The sequence below is a fragment of the Portunus trituberculatus genome, chromosome 42 (assembly GCF_017591435.1).
Source record: "Portunus trituberculatus isolate SZX2019 chromosome 42, ASM1759143v1, whole genome shotgun sequence".
NCBI lineage: Eukaryota > Metazoa > Arthropoda > Malacostraca > Decapoda > Portunidae > Portunus > Portunus trituberculatus.
Window position 1 is genome coordinate 8,940,633 of NC_059296.1, and position 22,410 is coordinate 8,963,042.

At 41.0% G+C, this 22,410-nt stretch overlaps 1 protein-coding gene across 10 annotated transcripts in view; it reads right to left on the reverse strand.

Annotated features, from left to right (window-relative positions):
• Positions 1-1,476: 1,476 nt before the first annotated feature.
• The window catches only part of LOC123517457, an 87,995-nt gene continuing 67,061 nt past the window's right edge, over positions 1,477-22,410 (reverse strand). For all 10 annotated transcript variants that reach the window (XM_045277523.1, XM_045277526.1, XM_045277525.1 and 7 more), the window contains 14 exons: positions 17,058-17,139; positions 13,958-16,805; positions 12,169-13,271; positions 11,704-11,892; positions 11,295-11,482; positions 9,180-9,317; positions 8,779-9,004; positions 8,227-8,349; positions 7,880-8,017; positions 7,518-7,640; positions 3,993-4,148; positions 3,062-3,187; positions 2,680-2,787; positions 1,477-2,502 (listed from right to left, as the gene is read on the reverse strand). In XM_045277523.1, coding sequence (XP_045133458.1) covers positions 2,374-2,502; positions 2,680-2,787; positions 3,062-3,187; positions 3,993-4,148; positions 7,518-7,640; positions 7,880-8,017; positions 8,227-8,349; positions 8,779-9,004; positions 9,180-9,317; positions 11,295-11,482; positions 11,704-11,892; positions 12,169-13,271; positions 13,958-16,805; positions 17,058-17,117 — 5,655 coding nt within the window. In that variant the 5' untranslated portion in view covers positions 17,118-17,139 and the 3' untranslated portion in view covers positions 1,477-2,373. The remainder of the gene's footprint in view (positions 2,503-2,679; positions 2,788-3,061; positions 3,188-3,992; positions 4,149-7,517; positions 7,641-7,879; positions 8,018-8,226; positions 8,350-8,778; positions 9,005-9,179; positions 9,318-11,294; positions 11,483-11,703; positions 11,893-12,168; positions 13,272-13,957; positions 16,806-17,057; positions 17,140-22,410) is intronic.

Here is a 22,410-nt window from a genome sequence, read left to right on the forward strand (position 1 = left end):
ACAGCCAAGACAAGGCATACACTTTTCACATACACATTCACTTATATCAATTTCTTAGTCCCTTTGCCCATGACAGAGAGAAAAAAAAGTATTCCTGACATAGAAGGATGAATAAGTGGACTTTCCCCTGCATGATATAGAAAGTTAAATTACTGATGGAAGTGCTCATGATAGAAAGCTGGTACATTACTCAAGCAATAACACACACACACACACAGTTTGGTAAGAGTTTGTGTATACATTTTATAAGCTTGAAATAAATTTAAACATTGGCAAACATTACGAATTTCTGCCCATCTTCATCTCTCTCTGATAACATCTTTTGAATACTAATTTAGTCAGCTTTTAGAGCCAAATAGAAAGACAGACACGGAGATTTAAAAGCTGCCCCCTGGCTAGGATAGGTTAGGTCAGAAAAATATAATTCCAAGTGAAATTCCAGTAGAGTTTTCAATACCCGTATCTCTCTTAATTCTCGCCTCCATCTAAAATCTTTTATTCCTTACATACCCCCAAGCTTGTTTCGGGAGCTATGGGGAATGAGGGGGATGGAGGAATGCAGACTTATTATAAGGCAGTGGTGCCATCAAACTGAAATGAGGGAGGGAAAGATGAATATGACAAGTTATTAGAGATGTTTTTGCCTATGTGACAGAAGTCACAAGAAATTGTTTTTGACATTATTGAGGAAGGAGTCTTTGGCTAGTTAAAAAATAGACGACATGATTCTGGCCAGGAATATAAAGCACATGATTCAGGTGATGAAAGGCTACAGTATCTTTTGTAGGCTACCTCTCTTTCATATATAGAGGGTGGTGATGTTGTGATCCCAGAATATCACAATGAGCACTGAACCATTTCCCAACTGGTAGATTTCTTTCTCAAGGAGGTATTTGCCAATGTTGGAAGCACATAGTGTCTGGCTGCACTTTGTAGATTTACAGGATTTGTACTAGGTAAAGAGGCAAGCTCACGCTTGCTGGCAGTGGTAGGAAAAGTCAGGGTGATGACCATGTCCATGTATTCATAAAATAAGATGTCTATGCAGTGTCTGCAGTAGCAGCCATGAAGACAGTCACTGTTTAGGTGGCCAAAGCCTAGAAAACAATCTTTCTCTTCCCTCCTGTGGGGATGACAAAGGATCTTGGCATTGTGTGGGAGGGGGAGGGGTGAAAGAATACAATAGGAGCTCACCTTGCAGGTCTTTCTACTGTGGCTGTCAGTGTCAATATTCATATGAAAGGCACCTCTAGCTGATGACAGCTGCCATGAAGAAAGATGACACATGAATATCATACTGTATTCTTTATATTATAAGAAGAAACCCTCTCTTCCCTATAAATTTTGGCCACATTATTTTTTTTCTTCACATTGTAAGAAAGTAGAGCTTACAATAAAATTCCTAAATACACAGAAACATGTATCCATTATTCTAAAGCATGCATCAACCATACAAGTAAGTGAAACTATTAAAAAAACAAAATATTTTCTTTATTGTTTTGCACACAAGCTTTATAGGGAATGATGTTAGTAAGACAGAAGAGTCAGAGGTAGCAGGACAGATTGACACATTTGTCATTTTACTTAATTTCAAACTGCTCATTCATGTGTATTGGAAATCAACACACATCTGTATAAATACAAATGTATGAAATATGAATACTAAGTGTGGTATTTATGATGACAGCAGTTACTACTTATACAGTAAAACATGTGAGTAGATATCATTGCATGGGATTAGGAAAACAAAGACCAGAAGCACTCAATAGGCCTTAGTCATGGCTAAGTTTGGCACTGCAGTACCACTACAAAACCACTGTCTGGACTCAAGACGTACCCAAAACCCACTTGCTCTCACATCCTGCTTCTTACTCTTGCCTCAAAAAATTAGCTTTACAGCTATAAGTGCGTGCAATTTCTTCATATGATACAAATATATAAATTGGATAATTTCAATAAAATATACAATATAAAGTGACCATTGGTCACCACCTAAAGTGATTCCATAAAAACATAGCAACTCATAACCTAAAGAGTTTTTGAGGACATGAAAAGATAACAATACATTCCTCAAAGGTCATGAATTAGCCATGTCCTGCAATCACCAGAGCAGGAAAACTTAAGAATCAACTATCACACAGTCACAAATATAATTAAAATAAAATACTAGAAATCAGAACACTTTGGCATTCCACTTGCTGCTGTCAACACTCTCTCATCTCACCTTTTCAGATATTTAACAACAAATTACTCTTTATAACATTAACAATTTAAAAGCTCCATAAAAAATGATAAGGCAATGAATTTGAGACTTCATTTTCTTGACAAATGCTGTGCTAGTGACGAGTTGACAAAGACAAAGTGAACCTCCAGCTAGCACCTGCCCATCCCGTTAATCATGATATTTGCCAGGGCAGGACGTCTCCTCTTCCAGGTACCAACAGAGAGTGCGTGAAACTGAATGTAACGGAACCATGACTCTGTGCTGGCTGCATCACTCCCCTGAGGATGTTGAGAAGAACTTAACTTAGGAATTATAAGCTGCTTGAATACAGGTAATTTCTAGTGTCACTAGTGCATGACCAACCTTTCTTTGTCTATATATTTTTTGGAAAAAAATGACAAAAATATTAATATTTCCAGACATACAATTAGACATAAGCATAACAGTACACTGACCTTGAAGATGAATGTGTCTTTGGAATTGAGATCTGACACTTCAAAGCACTCTGCTTCGCTCTCCCCCTCCCAAGCCACCACACACCGACTCAGGTGCCATGGTTCTTGCTGTGGGTAGAAACAAAGGTATTGTAAATGCATAGAAACAAAGGTATTGTAAATGCAAATGCAAGTACACAAGATTGTCTGTGATGTGAAAGAGAGAGAGAGAGAGAGAGAGAGAGAGAGAGAGAGAGAGAGAGAGAGAGAGAGAGAGAGAGAGAGAGAGAGAGAGAGAGAGAGAGAGAGAGAGAGAGAGAGAGAGAGAGAGAGAGAGAGAGAGAGAGAGAGAGAGAGAGAGAGAGAGAGAGAGAGAGAGAGAGAGAGAATTTTCAAAACTTACCCTTATAAGTGCTGCCTTGGACACCTTTAGATCCTTAAAAGCAAGCATGGCAGCATCCTTGATACCCAAGTTACGGGACATTACTAAACCATCTTCTGCTACTTCCTCCTCAAACAGTGCACGTGGCTGTGGGGAAAAAATTACCTATATATATGTGTGTTTGTGTGTGTGTGTGAATATATATATATATATATATATATATATATATATATATATATATATATATATATATATATATATATATATATATATATATATATTAGACCCTAGAACTTGCAATTATTGTAAAATGCCAGTTCATTTTGTGCCAAGTTGTCTTAAGTTAGAGAGGAAAGAACAGTATAGGTCTGAAACAAAACCTGTACATAATTATGGCTTTAAATCTGCAGATGTGAGTGATTCTGTCTTAACCATGTCTAATGAGTGTCAACAGTTGTTTGAACCATTCAAATTTGTGAGCAGCATGTTAGTCTCTAAGGACAGTCTGTCCTTCCCAATCAGTCTCCTGCATGATCCAGGTGTCTCTCACAGCATTGTGGTCAGGTGTATTGTCCTTTTTGTTGATCATATGTACAATACACAGGGGAGTTTGTAGTACTGAGAGAGAGAGAGAGAGAGAGAGAGAGAGAGAGAGAGAGATTCTCTCTCTCTCTCTCTCTCTCTCTCTTATCGATATCCTAGATTTACAGATCATGTTCAGCATCATTGCAGTTTTTTTAATAATACTTCATAAAATACAGTTTTGCTTTGCCTCATCATTTTCATAACATAAATAACTTCAACAATTTCAACAAAAGCACTTGCTATTTAATACCTAGATGCTTTAAGAACAATTATAAATCTTTGGTAAGAAATCATTCCTATCTTTTGTTGATTTAGGATCAGCCTTCCTCTGTTGATATAGTGTACAGCAAAGTTCTGTGTTACTTACTGTGCCAAGTGTCACAAGGAGGACATGAACAGTCATCATTTTGAGGGAACGTCCCCGTCGAGTCCAGTTGTTTGAATCTGGTGCAAGACAAAAGAGTCTGCCTTCACGCACTACTGTTGCTTCTTCAGGGCTCCAATCTAGGACTTGCAGGGCAAGCTAAGGAAAGGGAAAAGCATAGTAATCTATATTGGCCAAGAATGATGACAAAAAATTAAATGCTACTGAAATCAGCAGGATTATGGTAAAAGATATATACTGAAGGAAAAAAAATGTGCATTCACCTCCTTGCTGTCCCATATCTCATACAAAGTCATCCAAATTTAAGTGTGGTTTTGTGGTGTGACCTAGCAGATGATCCCCCGGCTCCCAATGCTCCTTGACTTGACCTAAGGTTGGTCAGTGGCCACAGCTGTCTGCCTCGAGTCAACAAGAGTGTTGCCATTTGGATGACTTCTATATGTATAATAATCACTTCAATCAAGCAAATACATCATTGTATCGTTAGTTCTTCATATCTTATTTAGAACAGGTTTAGCATACCCTCATGGGCAAGCGAAGGCTTGGACAATAATGAGTGTTCCTGTGTGAATGGAATTTACAATATTTTATATATGAAATACCTCATTTTATTGATATATTCATTCATATTGTATTTGGAACACAGTAAAACAGATTACTGCACCATTTGTCTCACTAAGGGCTATGGTGAAAGTTGATAAAGATTACAATGATTTTTTTTACAGCAACACTTATACTGGTCTGTTGGTATTTGTTATTGTGATATGAATATTGTAAGCATGGAATGTTAACTTTTCTTTTAATTACTATTTTTTTTTATTTGATGAAGCTGGATTTTTGTTAAAGCATTTTATATGCCTCTTACTTATGTACATGAAGCTCTAATTCGCTAGTTCACATAGACTTAGCAGCGTTGGAAGCCTTATGAATCCCTTGACCGGCCCCACCACCAATCTGCACTTAAATTTGGAAGACTGCATATATATTCCATAGAGGTAATTTTTACCTTAAAACTGTTCTTAGTTTAACTCATACATTTAACAACCTACATATCCATCAAACATTTAGTTCAATCACTTGATTATTTCTATCACTTCTAACAGCTGTTTGCTGTGTTTAATGTTTATTTTTTTATCATTATTATTATTTTTTTTTTTTTACGTAGGGAAGAGGGCCAGCCAAGGGCAAAAAAAAGAAAGTTAGAAAAAGGCCCACTTCAGCGCTGGCTCTCCAAAGAGTTCAAAAAGTGCCAAAACCGTCAGCCAGAATTAGGGGAGCAAATGCCTCGATACCTCCCTCTTAAAAGAAGACAAGTTGTAGGAATTCGGAAATACAGATGCAGGGAGGGAGTTCCAGAGTTTACCAGTGAAAGGGATGAATGATTGAGCGTACTGGTTAACTCTTGCATTAGAGAGTTGGACAGAATAGGGATGAGAGGAAGAAGAAAGCCTTGTGCAGCGTGGCCGCAGGAGGAGGGGAGGCATGCAGTTAGCAAGATCAGTAGAACAGTTACCATGAAAATAGCGATAAAATATAGAAAGGGATGCAACATTTCGGCGGTGAGAAAGAGACTGAAGACAGTTAGTCAGAGGAGGGAGTTGATGAGACGAAGAGCTTTCGATTCCACCCTATCAAGCAAAGCTGTGTGACTGGAACCCCCAAACATGCGAAGAGTACTCCATACAGGGACGGATAAGGCCCTTATACAGAGTAAGCAGTTGGAGGGGCGAGAAAAACTGTCGGAGACGCCTCAGAACACCTAACTTCATAGAAGCTGTTTTAGCAAGAGATGAGATGTGAAGTTTCCAGTTAAGATTATGAGCAAAGGACAGACCGAGGATATTCATTGTGGAAGAGGAGACAGTTGAGTGTCATTGAAGAAGAGGGATAGTTGTCTGGAAGGTTGTGTCGAGTTGATAGATGGAGGAATTGAGTTTTGAGGCATTGAAAACTACTAGATTTTCTCTGCCCCAATCGGAAATCTTAGAAAGATCGGAAGTCAGGCGTTCCGTGGCGTCCCGCGTGATCTGTTGATTTCCTGAAGGGTTGGACGTCTCTGAAAGAACGTGGAAAGATGTAGGGTGGTATCATCAGCGTAGGAGTGGATAGGGCAAGAAGTTTGGTTAAGAAGGTCATTAATGAATAATAGAAAGAGTGGGTGACAGGACAGAACCCTGAGGAACACCACTATTAATAGGTTTAGGAGAAGAACAGTAGCCGTCTACCACAGCAGCAATAGAGCGGTCGGAAAGGAAACTTGAGATAAAGTTGCAGAGAGAAGGATAGAAGCCGTAGGAGGGCAGTTTTGAAATCAAAGCTTTATGCCAGACTCTATCAAAAGCTTTTGATATGTCTAACGCAACAGCAAAAGTTTCACCGAAATCTCTAAAAGAGGATGACCAAGACTCAGTAAGGAAAGCCAGAAGATCACCAGTAGAGCGACCTTGACGGAAGCCATACTGGCGATCAGACAGAAGATTGTGAAGTGACAGATGTTTGAGAATCTTCCTATTCAGGATAGATTCAAAAACTTTAGACAAGCAAGAGATTAAAGCTATAGGACGGTAGTTTGAGGGGTTAGAACGGTCACCCTTTTAGGAACAGGCTGAATGTAGGCGAACTTCCAGCAGGAAGGAAAGGTAGAAGTCGATAGACAAAGTTGGAAGAGTTTGGCCAGGCAAGGTGCAAGCACAGAAGCACAGTTTTTGAGAACAATAGGAGGGACCCCATCAGGTCCATAAGCCTTCCGAGGGTTTAGGCCAGCAAGGGCATGGAAAACATCATTACGAAGAATTTTGATTGTAGACATGAAATAGTCAGAGGGAGGAGGAGAGGAGGACAAGCCCAGAATCGTCCAAGGTGGAGTTGTGAGCAAAGGTTTGAGAAAAGAGTTCAGCTTTAGAGACAGAAGAGATGGCAGTGGTGCCATCAGGATGAAATAAAGGAGGGAAAGATGAAGAAGTGAAGTTATTTGAGATGTTTTTGCCTAGATGCCAGAAGTCACGAGGAGAGTTTGAGTTTAAAAGATTTTGACATTTCCTATTTATGAAAGAGTGTTTGGCAAGTTGAAGAACAGACTTGGCATGATTCCAGGCAGAGATATAAAGTGCATGAGATTCAGGAGATGGAAGGCTCAAGTACCATGCTAGCATGGGCTCAACTGACATTTCCCTGCCTTTTATCACTTAAAAAAATCTGTCTTTTCACTATATAAGAGATTTACTCTGCTTTCCTCTCATATATAACTAGTATTCTTTTTCATTTTATTCTCTCCTATTTCCTCTACATGGAAGATAATAATCTTATCACAACTTAATGTTTGAATTGTCATAAACACACTATGGTGATGTAGATATATAAGTAAGCAATCTAATGAGATAACACTGTGACTAAAATGTGATGCATGAAAATAACTGCTTTTCAAGATCATAATTATGAAATAATTCATGAGTCTTCTGAAAGCAAAATAAGATAACACTTACACCTGTCTTTTAATCTTTCTCTTACCTTCCTGAGTTTGAGGTTCATAGAAAAGTTGTGTGACTGTGAGGAACGCTTCATTGGTGTTCCGCTCCCCACACTCATGGATATGCGTCGCCAGAGTTTGGTGGGACTCACTTCCTTTGTCTCCTGCAACAAGAAATAAAAAATAATCAAATTACATACTAGATTGAAATCCCACATAAATGGAATGAACCAAGACAGGACTACATAAGAAAAGAAATAAAGTGTTTCCAATATCTTTGTTTCATTCTCTTTAGTCACCTTTTATAATATACACGATGTACTGCTATTTTCAAATGTTAAATTATTCATCCCTATCTAGAAATCTGCAGGCATATTACAATTCTGTATATGTTCTTTCTTACATTATTCATATGTTGCAGATGTAATTCAATTTTTTCCTTGGCTCTACGACAGTCTTCCCTTGAGGCATGAGTTGGAGGCGTTGCCTTGTAGAGACGAGCCAGCAGCAAGGGATACTTGGTTACTCTCTGAACAGGTACCTGAAATACAAATGTGCATATTTTCTCAAACTTTCTCCTTAAATTCTTCTCTATACTATATCACAAACATTAAGACATGGGACTTACAAGAGCATGTACCATGAAACAGTGAAACAATACTGATGAGTGAACATTCATCAACCATTCATTCAATTTAATTTTTCCCTGATCTACAATATCTGCAATTCCTTTAACAAGGTTATCATTACCATAAGAAATGAATGGAGATTCATTCGCCTTAAGAGTGTGTTCTCCATCTGTGATACTTTGAGGAATATTCTCAACAGCTCCCTCTCCTTCTCCAGAGTCTGTAACAGCAGCGAGGCAGAACCCTGTGGAATATACAGCATTCTTAGAAACAAACATTTTGTTAAATATATGTCATGTCAATAAAGGTGAGTGAATCAATGAAGCAAAGAGAGAAAACAAATGGAAAGAACACCCTATTTGGGGGTAGTGGCAGCACACGGTGCTGTCCTCACCTATTTCCCCAGAGCCATCATCCTACCCAACATGTTTCTTCTTTCCTAAGGCTTTGGAAAGACTGCAAATTCTAAGAGCAAATAATATATCAAATCATGTTCTTATCATTGATGACATACTATTAGATTTCTACTGTTGCTATTAATAATGCCAATAATAACCAGCACAGTAAAAATATTAGCATTTATAAATTCACTTTAAAAGGGTGAAAATGAGTGAAAACCTTATAAAAAACACCATATACAACTTCCGATGAGACCAAAGAGTCTTGCACAGACCTGTCTGACGCAGTAAGTCTCAAAAGCATGCAACATAGGTGCTGCTTGCAAGAAAAGACGAGCCACATTAACTGTGAGCAAGTCTTCATCTCCTTGTTCCAGTGCAATCTCTAGAGCATCACGCAGCTGCAGAGAAAAGACCCGGTTGTGTTCCAACAGATCTTCCACATTTAAAAAGATACTTTTCAGTTGGTCACGACTCAACAGCCCTGCCACCAAGATGGGTCTGCAAAAGATTAACAAATTTGTAAGTGGCAGTATTGCCTTCCCAAGCTGGGCTTACTCCAAAGTAGATGTATACAGAGGTGCCATTGTGCAGTGTAATGTCAAGCTTATTTCTCAAGCTAATTTTTTAAAATACATCTCAACATTAACTTCCAGTAGTGCTAGTGGTGTCTTACCTGTAGAACTGGTCAATCATAACACGCAGGTCCTGGCCATATTTAATTTCAGTCTCCATTATTTCAGTCAAAATTTCCTTGCGTTCTCCACGCCGCCGAGAACACCTGCGACACACGAGTGGAGCATATACCACGCCACTGTGTGGGAAGGGAAGTGATGTGATGATTGCATACATTGATTTAGTGATACTTTAGATTATTTGCATGACTCCTAATTGTAGCAAAAAGCAAGCTCAAGACAATGAGATACATACGACAGCATGTATACAGTAATACTCCGCTTAATGAATAGGATAGGGGGTGTCACAGCTTTTCGTAGAGCGGAAATTTGTTAAGCGGACATAATTTTCCCATAGGAAATAATGGAAATAGGGGGGATGCGTTCTGGGCTGGTCCCCAACATACCACATGGGTAAAAAAAAATATATATATATATATATATATATATATATATATATATATATATATATATATATATATATATATATATATATATATATATATATATATATATATATATACTGTCATATCTCGCCAAACACGAATTCGCCAAACACGAATCTCGCGTATACACGAATCGGTAAAATAAACCATATTTCGCCAAGCACGACTCTGACTCGCGATTGCACGATTTGGTCTCCATTTGAATCTCCCGCTGGTCCTGGTGGATGCACGCGACCTCCCCTCCCAAGCGTCTTGGACTCGCCCCACACAGTTGGGGTAGAAGGCTTTGATGACATGACTGAGGAAGATGTGGATGATGTGATTGACTCACATGATGCTGAGCCTTCACTTGAAGAGTTGCTACTGCTGGAGGAAGAAGAGGCAAGAGGAGGTGCTGATGATGAGGATCTTGATGATGATGAAGAGACCAAGCCTGTCTTCATCATCAAGACTCTTCGTAATTTGCTGAAAGTCATGGAAGATGCAACATCCCTCTTCACTGAAACAGATCCCATCCTGGAGAGGAGCATTAACTTCAAGAGGAGTGTTGAGGAGCTTCTTGTGCCCTACAAGGAGACCTTACGCCATACGGAAGCATCTGCCAGTCAGAGGCCCATCACTTCATATTTCAAGCCCTCTCCAACTAGCAAATAAACTAAATAAGGTACTAGTACTGTAGTTAAATAAAATGTGTGTTTGGTACTTCATTTATTGTTTTTTTTTCAGTCTTTTTGGTAAAAGAGTGTTTTTTTGGGAGGATCTGGGAACCTAGCCCCTATTTTTCCATAGGGCCTATTATTCGTCCAACACGAATCTCGCTGTGCACGATGAGCTCAGGAAACTAACTGTCGTGTTGGGCGAGGTATGACAGTAAGTATATATATATATATATATATATATATATATATATATATATATATATATATATATATATATATATATATATATATCCATTATAGCAGGCAATAGAAGAGTGAAAACAAATTTAATATCGTGGTGAAAGACAACAAGCCAAGCTAAAAAGGTCACAAAAGAAGAAGAAGCTGGAGTCTCCGCTGTCTGTGGCCGATCTCATATCATCTCTGCTTTATGTTTTGGTATTCCATGTAAGATTTCACTTTATGCATTACAAAACAATCCTTTCTTGAGGGCAAGGTTTGTAAAAAACTAATAAAAATGTTGTTTTGTGAACATATATGCATATATAAGACAGTAACATCACCTCCAGAGGTGGTGTTCCCAGCAACCTCAGAGCAACCTTGTCACCGTCCCTCCAAGCGTTCATGGAAGCCATTTTGCGGCAAGAGGTTGCTCTGAGGTTCTTAAAGAATCTTGGGTCCAGCTCCAGAAGTGCTCGAGACAGGCAATCACAGCAAAGCTGCCGTGTTCGGTCCCTCACCCGACAAATTCAAACCCAGAAAATTAACTAAAACGGACTTTTTGGTCCAACTTTATATAGTACGTTAAACCGAAAATTCGTTAGACAAACGTTCGTTAAGTGGAGTATTACTGTACTTTTATTGTTTGTGCAACGCTGACCTGCATGTAGATTATGTACTTTTTTAATTCATTCATTTCCAGATCAATTTGACATTTTTCACTCATTTCTTCTTTGTAAATTTCTATTTCTATTGATTTTTTCTAATGTTATTTGGCTCTGGCAGGACTGACCTGTTGGTTACTCGAGTATCCACAGGGGAGTCACAGTCATCACAGAGGGGCAGATCTCCCTCCCGCACAGCTGTGGCCCCGTGAGTGGCAGCAATGCCTTGTTTGCCATGGCGCAGGACAGAAGGTTTGCTGGTCTCTGATCCCACACCTGAGTCTGTTCTTTCAACCTCACCGAACACTAAACGTTCCTGTAGAAGAAAAGTTTTAAATATTCATGAAAGTAAAAGAATGCAGGGGTATTCAAGATGCATACTACACTGATATTATATTCATGAGAAATTTAACAGTTGATTATTATTCATCAAAACAACAACTAAGTTAATCAAACCATCATGAAAGTTTAATTCGCAAAGTGATTTTGGCCCTAACTTAGGATAAAGTTACATCTTTTCAACACAACAAATTTTACCTTGTCTGATCGAAGGAGTCCACTGTTCTCTGATGAGTCTGAGTTAGAACTCATATTGGAGGACCTGTTGCCCCTGTTTCTTGAAGTAAGGGCTGTGAACTGATCTTCAGGTGGGTCTACTCCTAGCTGGTCCTCCTCCTCATCATCCTCAAGGTCCACCTCAGCATCCAAGGGATCACCATCAAGTTCCTGGAAACATGTAGCTGCACTTTAATCAAGATTATTAACATTACAAATTTCATGTTGAGTTTAACACATGAACAGATAATTTATAAAAAGAAATTCCAGTTTTGCCACTACCAGTTGGGATCAGTGGTGCATAAAGATCCAGCAAGCTGTTTCAAAATACCAATACAAGTGCCTACTGTTTCTGGAAATCACTCAAAATACTGTATCAAGCCAATGAAACTCTATGATGCACAGAAGTAGACATCTTGTATCAGGGAATGAAAAGAGTTCACACACCTCATCTCTGTCTTCATCCTCATCTACAGAGTTGGCTACTCTGCGACGTGCGTCCTGGAGGTACTCCAAAATTTCATCCTTCGAGGCTCCTTCAAACATGGACTTTCCAGGGACAGGTGACATAAGTTGAGCAGACTCCTGATTGGAATTGCAGTGACTGCTGAAAGGTGATGAAATAGGTGGAGAACGAGAAAGCAGTTCTTCATATATGTGATCGGTAATTTGTTCATATGGATCCTCTTCCCTAACACCTTTCTGGAAAGACATCTGGGAGCTGTGGCCTTCTAATTTATGTCTAGAATTCCTTGTGGCACCAGCACGAGCCTCAGGACTTTGGGAATGGTTTCTGTTACGCCTGCGTGGGGCTTGTGGTGGACTAGACTGATTGGTAGTATTAGGAGACACCCCAGCTACAAATGTTTCCAAAAATGAAGGTCGTGTGTGGCCAGCTCCTCGCCCCCTGATGGTTGCAGTTCGAGTTTCTTCACTTCCACCAAACATAGCAACATGTCCTACTGGAGGCAGAACTTCACGAAGTTCATCCTTGGATTGTGAACTTTCTTGGGAAGAACCATGGCAAGGTGGAGAAATCAGCTTGGATAATGGATGCAGTGAATTTTCAGAGGCTTTGAAGCTATGAAAAGTTGGATTTTGGGGAGATGAAGAATCATGGGCAGAGAAATTAACAATGGTTATCCTTTCTGCATCTTCCAGGGGAGGAGGAGGTGATGTTGGTAATGGAGGAGGAGGAGATGGTGGTGGTGACTCTGGAGGAGGCCTTGACGGCAGAGGAGGAGGAGGGGATGGAAGAGGCCGTTCTCGTGGAGATGACTTGGAAGGTGACATGCATGCTGCTGCTGGTCTCCCAGTGGGTGGGGGAGGGGGTGGCACACTGGGTCTAGTGGGGCTCATGGTTCGGCTCCTGGGTGGTGGAGGAGCTTGGCGAGTTGGAACCGAAGATGAAGTGTTGGCTGAAGTTGTGCTTTGAGGCTTGTGTCGGTTGAGATGGTTGATAGTAGCATCCTGAAGGTCAGGCAAGCTCTCACCTGGAGTCTGACTCTCGCTCAGACAACAGTGGAGTCTGGACCGGTGGTAACTGTCAGCTAAAAACACAACAAAGTTAGTTTGGAATAAAAAATCTCTTGCAAACTAATTATAAGTCATCCATAGTATTTGGGTCTCTGAAAATGAAAAAAAGATAACCATTGAAAATTGATAAATAAGTAGTAATCTCCTACTGCTGTCCAAACTAAGTTTGTCTTTTTTTAACAGTAAAGTTTTACATCCCAAAAATCTATAGCACTGTTCACTGGCATATCAATGGCTTATCTTAGCAAGTTTTTGTCTTTGAACAATATATATTTCACAAGCATTATTTTATAGATTCTCTTGAATTTGTAGAATGAATCCACTGTTACCGTGAGGATTAACTTACAAGTTTCAAACCAAAGCATAAAGAGCTTAAAATATATGATGAATGTTATCATACTTAATGCACATAAAATATTTATGATGTAGAATGAATGGATCTTTCATTTCTGAGAATATGCAACTTTCAGTATGGGGCACCTCGTATATAATGAAGCAGTACAACAACTGAAGAATAGCAACTTGAGTACTGAGCATAATTGTCAAAGAAGGGATTTTGTGCTACTCTCTCTTTCAGCAAGACAACAACATTATCAAGCTGGCTGATAATCATCTACTGAACAACCTTGTAATTTACAGCTATATCTCTTTGGATCTATATGACTTAAGGAAGTGTTTAAAAAATTAACACATAACAAACCTTCCCCTTCGCAGCTTTCCTGTTCTTGGTTTGCACCCCACGTCTCCTTCCCATTAAACTCAAGATGAACAGAGTTACTGGAATCCAAGGGTGGCACTTCAGGCTCCAGTTGGCCATTCTCTTGTGCTTCTTCCTCACTTTCATGATGTAGTTGTTCATTATGTTCAGAATTATACATTTCAGTTACCTGGTTGTGATCACATTCACTATGTACACTTTCTTCATTTTTGGAATCAACACAGCTGTCTATGACTTGTGGTTTGTACACTTTAGACATGTTATTTCTCACATAAATATCTTGAAGATCGGAAAACAGATTGTAGTTATTTTTCCAATTTTCTTTTTCATGATCCTTTTTAGATCTAGCTGACGACACTTTGCGGCCCTTAGACTCCCCAGCATCCTCAATGACTGTGATATCATGTGAGGCTCTAAACTGCACCTGTTTTTTCTTTCTTTGGTTCTGCTTAAACTCCATGGTTGGGAGATAGAAGTCAGAGTCAGTCTCTGAACTGGTATCCACAGATGGAGGCTTTTTCAAGATGGACTTAACCTTAAGTAGCTCTGAAAGGGTTGGATGGAGGCCTTCAGGGCGTAATGGAGAGCTGGCTGAGGATGAGGTCACACTTTGCTCCTCTTCACCAACTGAGGAGGAGTTACCATCAACTGGCTCTGTTTCTTCTTTGTCTCCATTAGTAAGTTTATCTGCCTCTCCTGTTTCCTCTTCCTCATAAATAGTGTCCTTGGTAGGAGACCACCAGTCATTAACTGCTGCTGATCCCTCGTAAGAAAAAGCTGAAGAACTAAGACTAGATACAGCAGAGTCAATATTGTGGTCAGGATATCTGTATGATGAATCAGATGAGTCCAACGGTAGATCCTCCTCCTCTGGCAAGGTGTCAGTGTCGGAGCCTCGTGAGGGGGAGGACAGAGGGTAGTCACTGGTGTCATCCTCCACACTAGTATCATTCTCATCTTCACCACTTGAGAATCCTGATCGAGGTTCTGGGGGAGGTGCTCCAGGGGTGAGGACAAGCATGCGCTGGCCAGCAATGCGAACAGTGTTACCACCTTGCTGGAGTTCACTTGCCTCTCGGAGTTTCTTTACCTCCAGCTTTGGACCATTGGTGGTAGTACTGGCCCCGACTTGATTATTCTGACTGCTTACTGCCACATGATTCACATCTTGAGACACATTCTTGTTGTTTCCATTGATGAGGATGGAATTGTGACTATTTTTCAGGCCATTTTTCCTTTCAAGGTTAGCTGACTCGATTACAGAATTTTGAGATTTTTTGGTAGAGTTACTTTTATTCCTAGAACTTACTTTACTGGAAGATGAGGAACTTTGCTTACCATTGCATGAAGTAACACTGAAACTTGATAGTGGACTGTGCATGTTTGATAAATTCATTCTCTTATTAGACAGCACATTATTTTTATTAGACGTAGAAGACAACATGATCTTAGTTCCACTAGTTTCATAGATAGAGTCACGTGGAATGTCCTTTTCAAACTTTTCTTTTGAATTATTAACACCAGAACTATAAACAGTACCATCATTGTTTGTATGAATCTTAATTTTGTTGTGTGTCACATTGTCAGCAACTGGCCAAGCAGTAGTCTCATTCTGTGAATGATTACTGCCAACAGTTATCACAGTGCCATTGTAAGAGTCTTTCACAGGTGTGGTGGCCTCTGCATCCCATGAGGTGTCCACAGCATTGTCACTCAACTCATCAGGGTCTGAGCTGTGGTGAGGATCAGAAGCACCACCAAAGCTGGTGAGGAGTTGGTATGCTGTTGGATTTTCTGTTAAAATAGAGCTTCTTTTATCACCTAGATCCCCTGAGGATGAGGTTTCTTTGGCACTAAATGAATTTGTGACTATATTATGGTCATCTGGAACTGAAGGAAGCATGCGAGGAGGGGGAGGAGCAGGCCGTGAGGGCTCTAGTGCATCCCGGGTGATGGTTGTTGAACTGTCATTACTTCGGCCACTCTTGGTACTGCGAATGCTCTTCACGCTCCGGATAGTTTCAGGTGTGGTGGTGGGTGACTCATCCTCACTGTGAGCATGGGCTGTAGAAACGAGGTTCTGGCGTGTTTGAACTTCATACCTTTCATACACTTGCTCCTCCAGCACCTGCCAGCCCCAGGACCGTGGTGTGGCTGTGGGTGGCCGTGCTGTGGGTGGCTGATAAAGATTTGTTGGTATTGCTGGCCGGACCTTAGCCACCATGCCTGCAGTAGCATGACGTACAGTGGCAACCTTTCTTCCACACTTTTTGCATTTCTTTTTTTTCTTGCTTCTGGTATTCAAAAGCTGTTCTGGACAAACACACACATTAGTGTACACTTGCACTGGCACCACACGCGGTGCTTCATACACAGGATCAAGAGTCACATAATGGTCCCAAGCAGCACTCTTCTCAGGAGCATGGAGATTTGGTGGTGGTGCTCCTGGGAAGGCAGGAAGGGGTGGCCGGACAGGCTGCCGCCGTCCCGCTACTGAACCAAACCAGTCAGTGTAGCGTACAGTAGAAGACATGGTGGTTTTGCTGGCATGGCTGTTCAGAGGGGATGGTGCAGTCAGGCCAGGTGATGTGGATATACCCTGCACCACCCGAAGGGCCTGGTAAGATGTGCGCCCCACCGTCCCACTGTAGCCACCATACTTCTGCCGGTACTCTGCCATGTAGTTGTGAGTCACAGGGGCAGGTATGGGTGGTTGAGGGAGACTGCCAATAGCTGGGGACAGTTGTCGCTCCTTGGGGCGGGAACGAAACTTCAACAGGTCCCCCCATGACCGTCTGGCCTTGGCTGGGGTCACACTTCCCCCATAATCCTAAACAAAACAAAAGGCATGAATCTTGTTAAATAACTATGGAACAAATGCCAGTATTTAACATTTGTGATGTAGATCCCAAGACTAACAAATTTTATGACCAAAGAAAAATGTTGCAGATCACTTCCTCATGTCATAACATGCATCTCACTTCCTCAGATGTCATAACATAATGATATTGTACTTAAAAGTTGATGATGAAAAAAGTGAAATATTAAAATGAGGAGGATGCTAGAGACACTATGCACTCACCCTGGCTGGCATGCTGGCATGGGATGGGGGATACTCGTAGAAGGCCCGCACTGTCTCCATCACTGTCAAGCATCACGCCTGCCTGCAAGCATCATGAAATTAGAAACACCGACAATGGGGCTGTGTGTTTGTTGTGTCAACTTGAACAAGAAATCATGAAAATTATGAAAAAAATTGGATGTGAGTAAGGCTCAAGGCCCAGATGGAATGTCAAACTGAATATGGAAAGAATGTAGTGAACAGTTGCTAGAGATGTTACATAGTATCATAGTATGTTCTTTTAAGATAGAAAAAGCCTCTCTATACTAGAAAAGAGCCAATGAAGTACCTATTTTCAAATGGGGTAATTTTGGGTTTCAGAAGCAGAAGATTTTATGTCACAAATTTACTTAGTTAAGGGAGACGAGAAGGGCATACATTATATTTCCACCACTTTCCCGTGATAACGAGTTAATTTCATTTGTTTTCCCGTGATAAAGAGTTACATAATTATCTCGTTATCTCATTATAACAAATGTTGTTTTACCGAGAAAACGGAAAAATTTTCTCGAGATCTCGAGAAAGCAAAACTTCGTTTTCTTGAGATAACGGCATAATTAATTCGAGATCTCGAGAAAACAAAACTATATAAATCATTGCAGGAAACGTCATTCAGTGCAGCAATGTCGTCGAAGCAGGAGGATACTGATCACCGCATCATATATCTTTCCAATCAGGGTCTCACACAGGCTGAAGTAACATTATGCCTTGCTGTTACAGATAATATTTACATCAGTGTACGTCATTTAAAGAGACAGCTAGCGAGGCTTCAGCTTTACCGGCGGAGCAATCAAAATTATCATGATGTAGTTGTTAACTACATAGACCAGCTACGAGGCCCAGGGCGTCTCCATGGATACCGGATGATGACCGAGAGATGCAGATAACATTTCATTCATTCATTGAAAAACTCATTTAGCAAACAAACACAAAAACAGAGAATAGGGTTACCTACATCAACGTTAGTTTTAAAGGAATCGTGTATGTTTTCTTGATATCTCGAATTAATTACCTCGTTATCACGAGTAAACAAAGTTTTCTTTTCTCGAGAAAATTATTTCCTTATCTCGGGAAAACATTTGTTATATTGAGATAACGAAATAATTAACTCTTGATAATGTATGAATGTGTACGTCCCTTCTCGTCTTCCGTACAAAGCAACACTGACGTAATGAATCCTTTCGTCCGAGTCTCAGCCTTATACCAAATTGAAAATGAGTGTCAAGGTAGAGGTAGATCCTCTGAACATTACAAATGAACAATACATTTAAGCTGACGGTAGTTACGGGAATGTCTGGGAAGCACAATGACGATAGTGTAGCCTATAGGAAATTATAAGAATGAAAAAAAAAGTGCAACTTATCAACGGGCGACACGAAAAGTACATTTTTTTTTTTTCAAAGGGAATGCAAATAAGCAGAGTACCTTTTCTGTACGTGGGAGTGAAAATGGCCATACTTTCGAAATGCCTCCCTAGGAGCCTTTGTCGCCTATCATTAACTGAAAATTAAAGTAACCAGGAGTAAGCCTATTGGGTGACCGCAAATGTTGTCTCATAGCAAGTGTGTTAACTAGGCCGGCGCAGTGCCGCCTCTCGCGTGTCTGGCGAAACAATGGCTGCCTTTCACCTAGCTCGGCGCCCCGTCCCCGGCTTTCTCTCTTTCTCTTCGTTTTACTGGAGTACTTTTTGTTACTAACATGAAAAACTCAAGCAGATCACGTCAATGTAACCGGAAATTAGATGACAAATGTCACACTGTTAATATACAAAAAAGTTCTACGTTCATTTAGAAATTTATTTTCGTTTACATGCGGCTCATCACGTTACTTGAAATTTCTTTCGCAGCTTCATGTTTTTGAATAGGTAAGAGTATAATAATCACACTGGTCTTTGTTTCAAATAGGGAACGACAACAAGGGTAACAACACAGATAGTCTGGATATCGGCATCGCTACCCCTTATCCATTCTCGCCCGCTCATCATCAAACATGTATGCCTAGTTTTCCGTGTGTGTGTGTGTGTGTGTGTGTGTGTGTGTGTGTGTGTGTGTGTGTGTGTTTCACTGTTTGATCTGCCGCTGTAGTCTCTGACGAGGCAGCCAGACGTTACCCTACGGAACGAGCTCAGAGCTCATTATTTCCGATCTTCGGATAGGCCTGAGACCAGGCACACACCACATACCGGGACAACAAGGTCACAACTCCTCGATTTACATCCAGTACCTACTCACTGCTAGGTGAACAGGGGCTACACGTGAAATTAGACACACCCAAATATCTCCACCCGGCCGGGGAATCGAACCCCGGTCCTCTGGCTTGTGAAGCCAGCGCTCTAACCACTGAGCTACCGGGCGTGTGTGTGTGTGTGTGTGTGTGTGTGTGTGTGTGTGTGTGTGTGTGTGTGTGTGTGTGTGTGTCCTCATATCCAACTGTCTTTCCTTAATTTTCCACTACAGTTTCCTCTTATCCCCTTCCTCCTGTTCAGTGGACTCATTACCACCCGAAGGTTCCGTCCTCCTTCGAGCCCATACCTCCTCGTTTTTGTACCGAAAGTCGTCCTTGGTATTTGCCGCACGATCACCTGCCAAGGCGGGTGTGGGCGAGACGCACTCACGGTAATCAGTCTCGTAAAGGCAGAATTCAGTGTTCTGTAAGGTGTAAATCCTGTGGCATGGAAAGCAGGAGACGACCATGTGCTTCCACTGTGTTCAGGGACGTCGGGTTCGTGTGCAGGTTACTTCGCGTCTTCAAGGTTCAGGATGCTTTTGGGTTCTATTCTTGAGTCCGTATCTTAGAAGCATTACTACCGGACACCTGATGTGGCCTTGGGACCCGCCTCATTCACCTCATGTGCTGCACTTGCTATCTTCCGCCACTCTAAACAACAAACAGGTGTTGCCAGCATGCCTTGCTACCTACACTCCAAGCACGACGATTCTTGGCACCGTGGAATCAGCGAGAGAGAGAGAGAGAGAGAGAGAGAGAGAGAGAGAGAGAGAGAGAGAGAGAGAGAGAGAGAGAGAGAGAGAGAGAGAGAGAGAGAGAGAGAGAGAGAGAGAGAGAGAATGTAGTTTCCCTTTTCCTATTATTGTCAGAATCAAACAGACAGAAGCTGAGTTGCTTCCTGAACACATTATCAGAATAACAACCCCAGACTATTGCAGGAACAAAGAAATCACTGTTACAATGCCGCTCATGAAGATGTACGGAGTGGCAGGTTATTGTAGTATACACGAGTTACAGTCCCACAAATTTGTCCTATGATACCGAGACCATCTCACTGAAAAAAATAATACACAAGCTTTAAAGGTTGTATATATTTAATGCATATAGGAAGTCTGCATGCTGACTTTTTCTATGTTACGGAAGAAAGTTGCTTCAGATTGCTGCCTTTACGTTGAAGTCTTTTGTTTATCAGTATCTTAACGAGAGTAGGCCGTATAGAGAATAATACGGTGTGGTTTCTTTTACTAAAAAAATGTATATTTATGATCGCAATTTGTTTTCCTTTCTAGTTTTGATTTTTTTCCCCTACAGAGTTTTCTTGCTACTTTACGTATAATTTTACTTCCTGCTTTCTTTTTAATAAAAATGTAAGGTTGTCAGCAATCAGGGCCTGCTTAGTGTTTGAGGATTGACATACAATTGAAACACACATATACACATACACACACACACACACACACACACACACACACACACACGAAAAAAAAAAAAAAACTTACAGCTGACAGCCCATGATCAATGACACTTCCCACTCACTTATCCATTGAGGAATGTCACAGAGTTCTTCCTGGATACTTTATTTCTTCACACAAAAGAGTAGTAGCAAGCATTCATTTTCAGAGTGACTTGGACACCAACGTCTGATATGAATGAAATAGATAAATGAACAATAAATATAATGAATAAAGGAAAGAAAACAAATAAAGTTAAGACAATGTGATATAAAATTTGATACCTACGAAAAAAAAACAAAAAAAAAAAAAAACTACTTGATCCCATACATTGAAAAAAAAAAAAAAATCCCATCAAACTTGTCATTACATACCCCAAGCAACCCAAGCCAGAGTGTGAACTGGTTATGCAAAAGGAAACTGTCTACTGTCTGGATGTATGCAAGGCCCTTAGCTGCAATGAATGGTATGCAGCGTGTCCCGCCTGTGCTGTGGCTTGCGTAACACACCACCTGTCGCGTTCTGGTGATCAGGGTTATCGTCAGCTGGGCCACGAAATTACGTCACTTTGCCTGACTGAAGGGCTTGAAGGGCTTAGAGAGAGAGAGAGAGAGAGAGAGAGAGAGAGAGAGAGAGAGAGAGAGAGAGAGAGAGAGAGAGAGAGAGAGAGAGAGAGAGAGAGAGAGAGAGAGAGAGAGAGAGAGAGAGAATGGCGGGGCTTCGTATCCGATACAAGACTTCAAATGATTCCACGAAAAAAAGAAAAATGCAAATAAATTTCCGAATTCATGCAACTAACTTCCGCCAGTAAGTTAACAAATGTGTCAATACATCAACGTGTGAACAAATTATAGCCCTGGGGTGTGAATAAGGAACGTCAACACCACCACTACCACCACCACCACCACCACAACAACAACAACAACCATCATCACCAACACGAACAGCTAACAAGTCAGAACATCAACACAGCACAAGACAACACCACTTCCATCCAGCTTACTGACAGATCCGCCAGAGGTCGCCGCCCACCACTACCTCATGACCCAGCGGACTTGTATGTAGAAGCTGCCACCGCCACTAACTCACTAACCCGGTACTGGTGCTGCTAACCTCCTTATCTCATATCTACCCTCTGCTTCTCGTGCCTCTATACGCTACTGTCAGCATTATGTCTTATTTCTACATGTAAAGTTGAATGTAATGCGTTATTCAAGGGTGTTTAATTAAGGCTTGAATACGCTCTAGCACATGCGCGCACACACACACACACACACACACACACACACACACACACACACACACACACACACACACACACACACACACACCTCGCAGATTGGGAGAAATCGTATGGCTTGAACCTTCTCTTCCTCTTCTTCCTCTTTCTCTCCTCCTCCTCCTCCTCCTCCCTTCTCACCTGTTTTCACCCAGACCCACAAGTCGTTCGTCGGGTCTCTCAGCGCCCGGCCCACTCATCCACTGTGTGTGTGTGTGTGTGTGTGTGTGTGTGTGTGTGTGTGTGTGTGTGTGTGTGTGTGTGTGTGTGTGTGTATCATACAAATGTGATATATAATTTTAATAACTCTCATCCAACTGCATACCCACATTTCTTTCACTCATTCACACACACACAC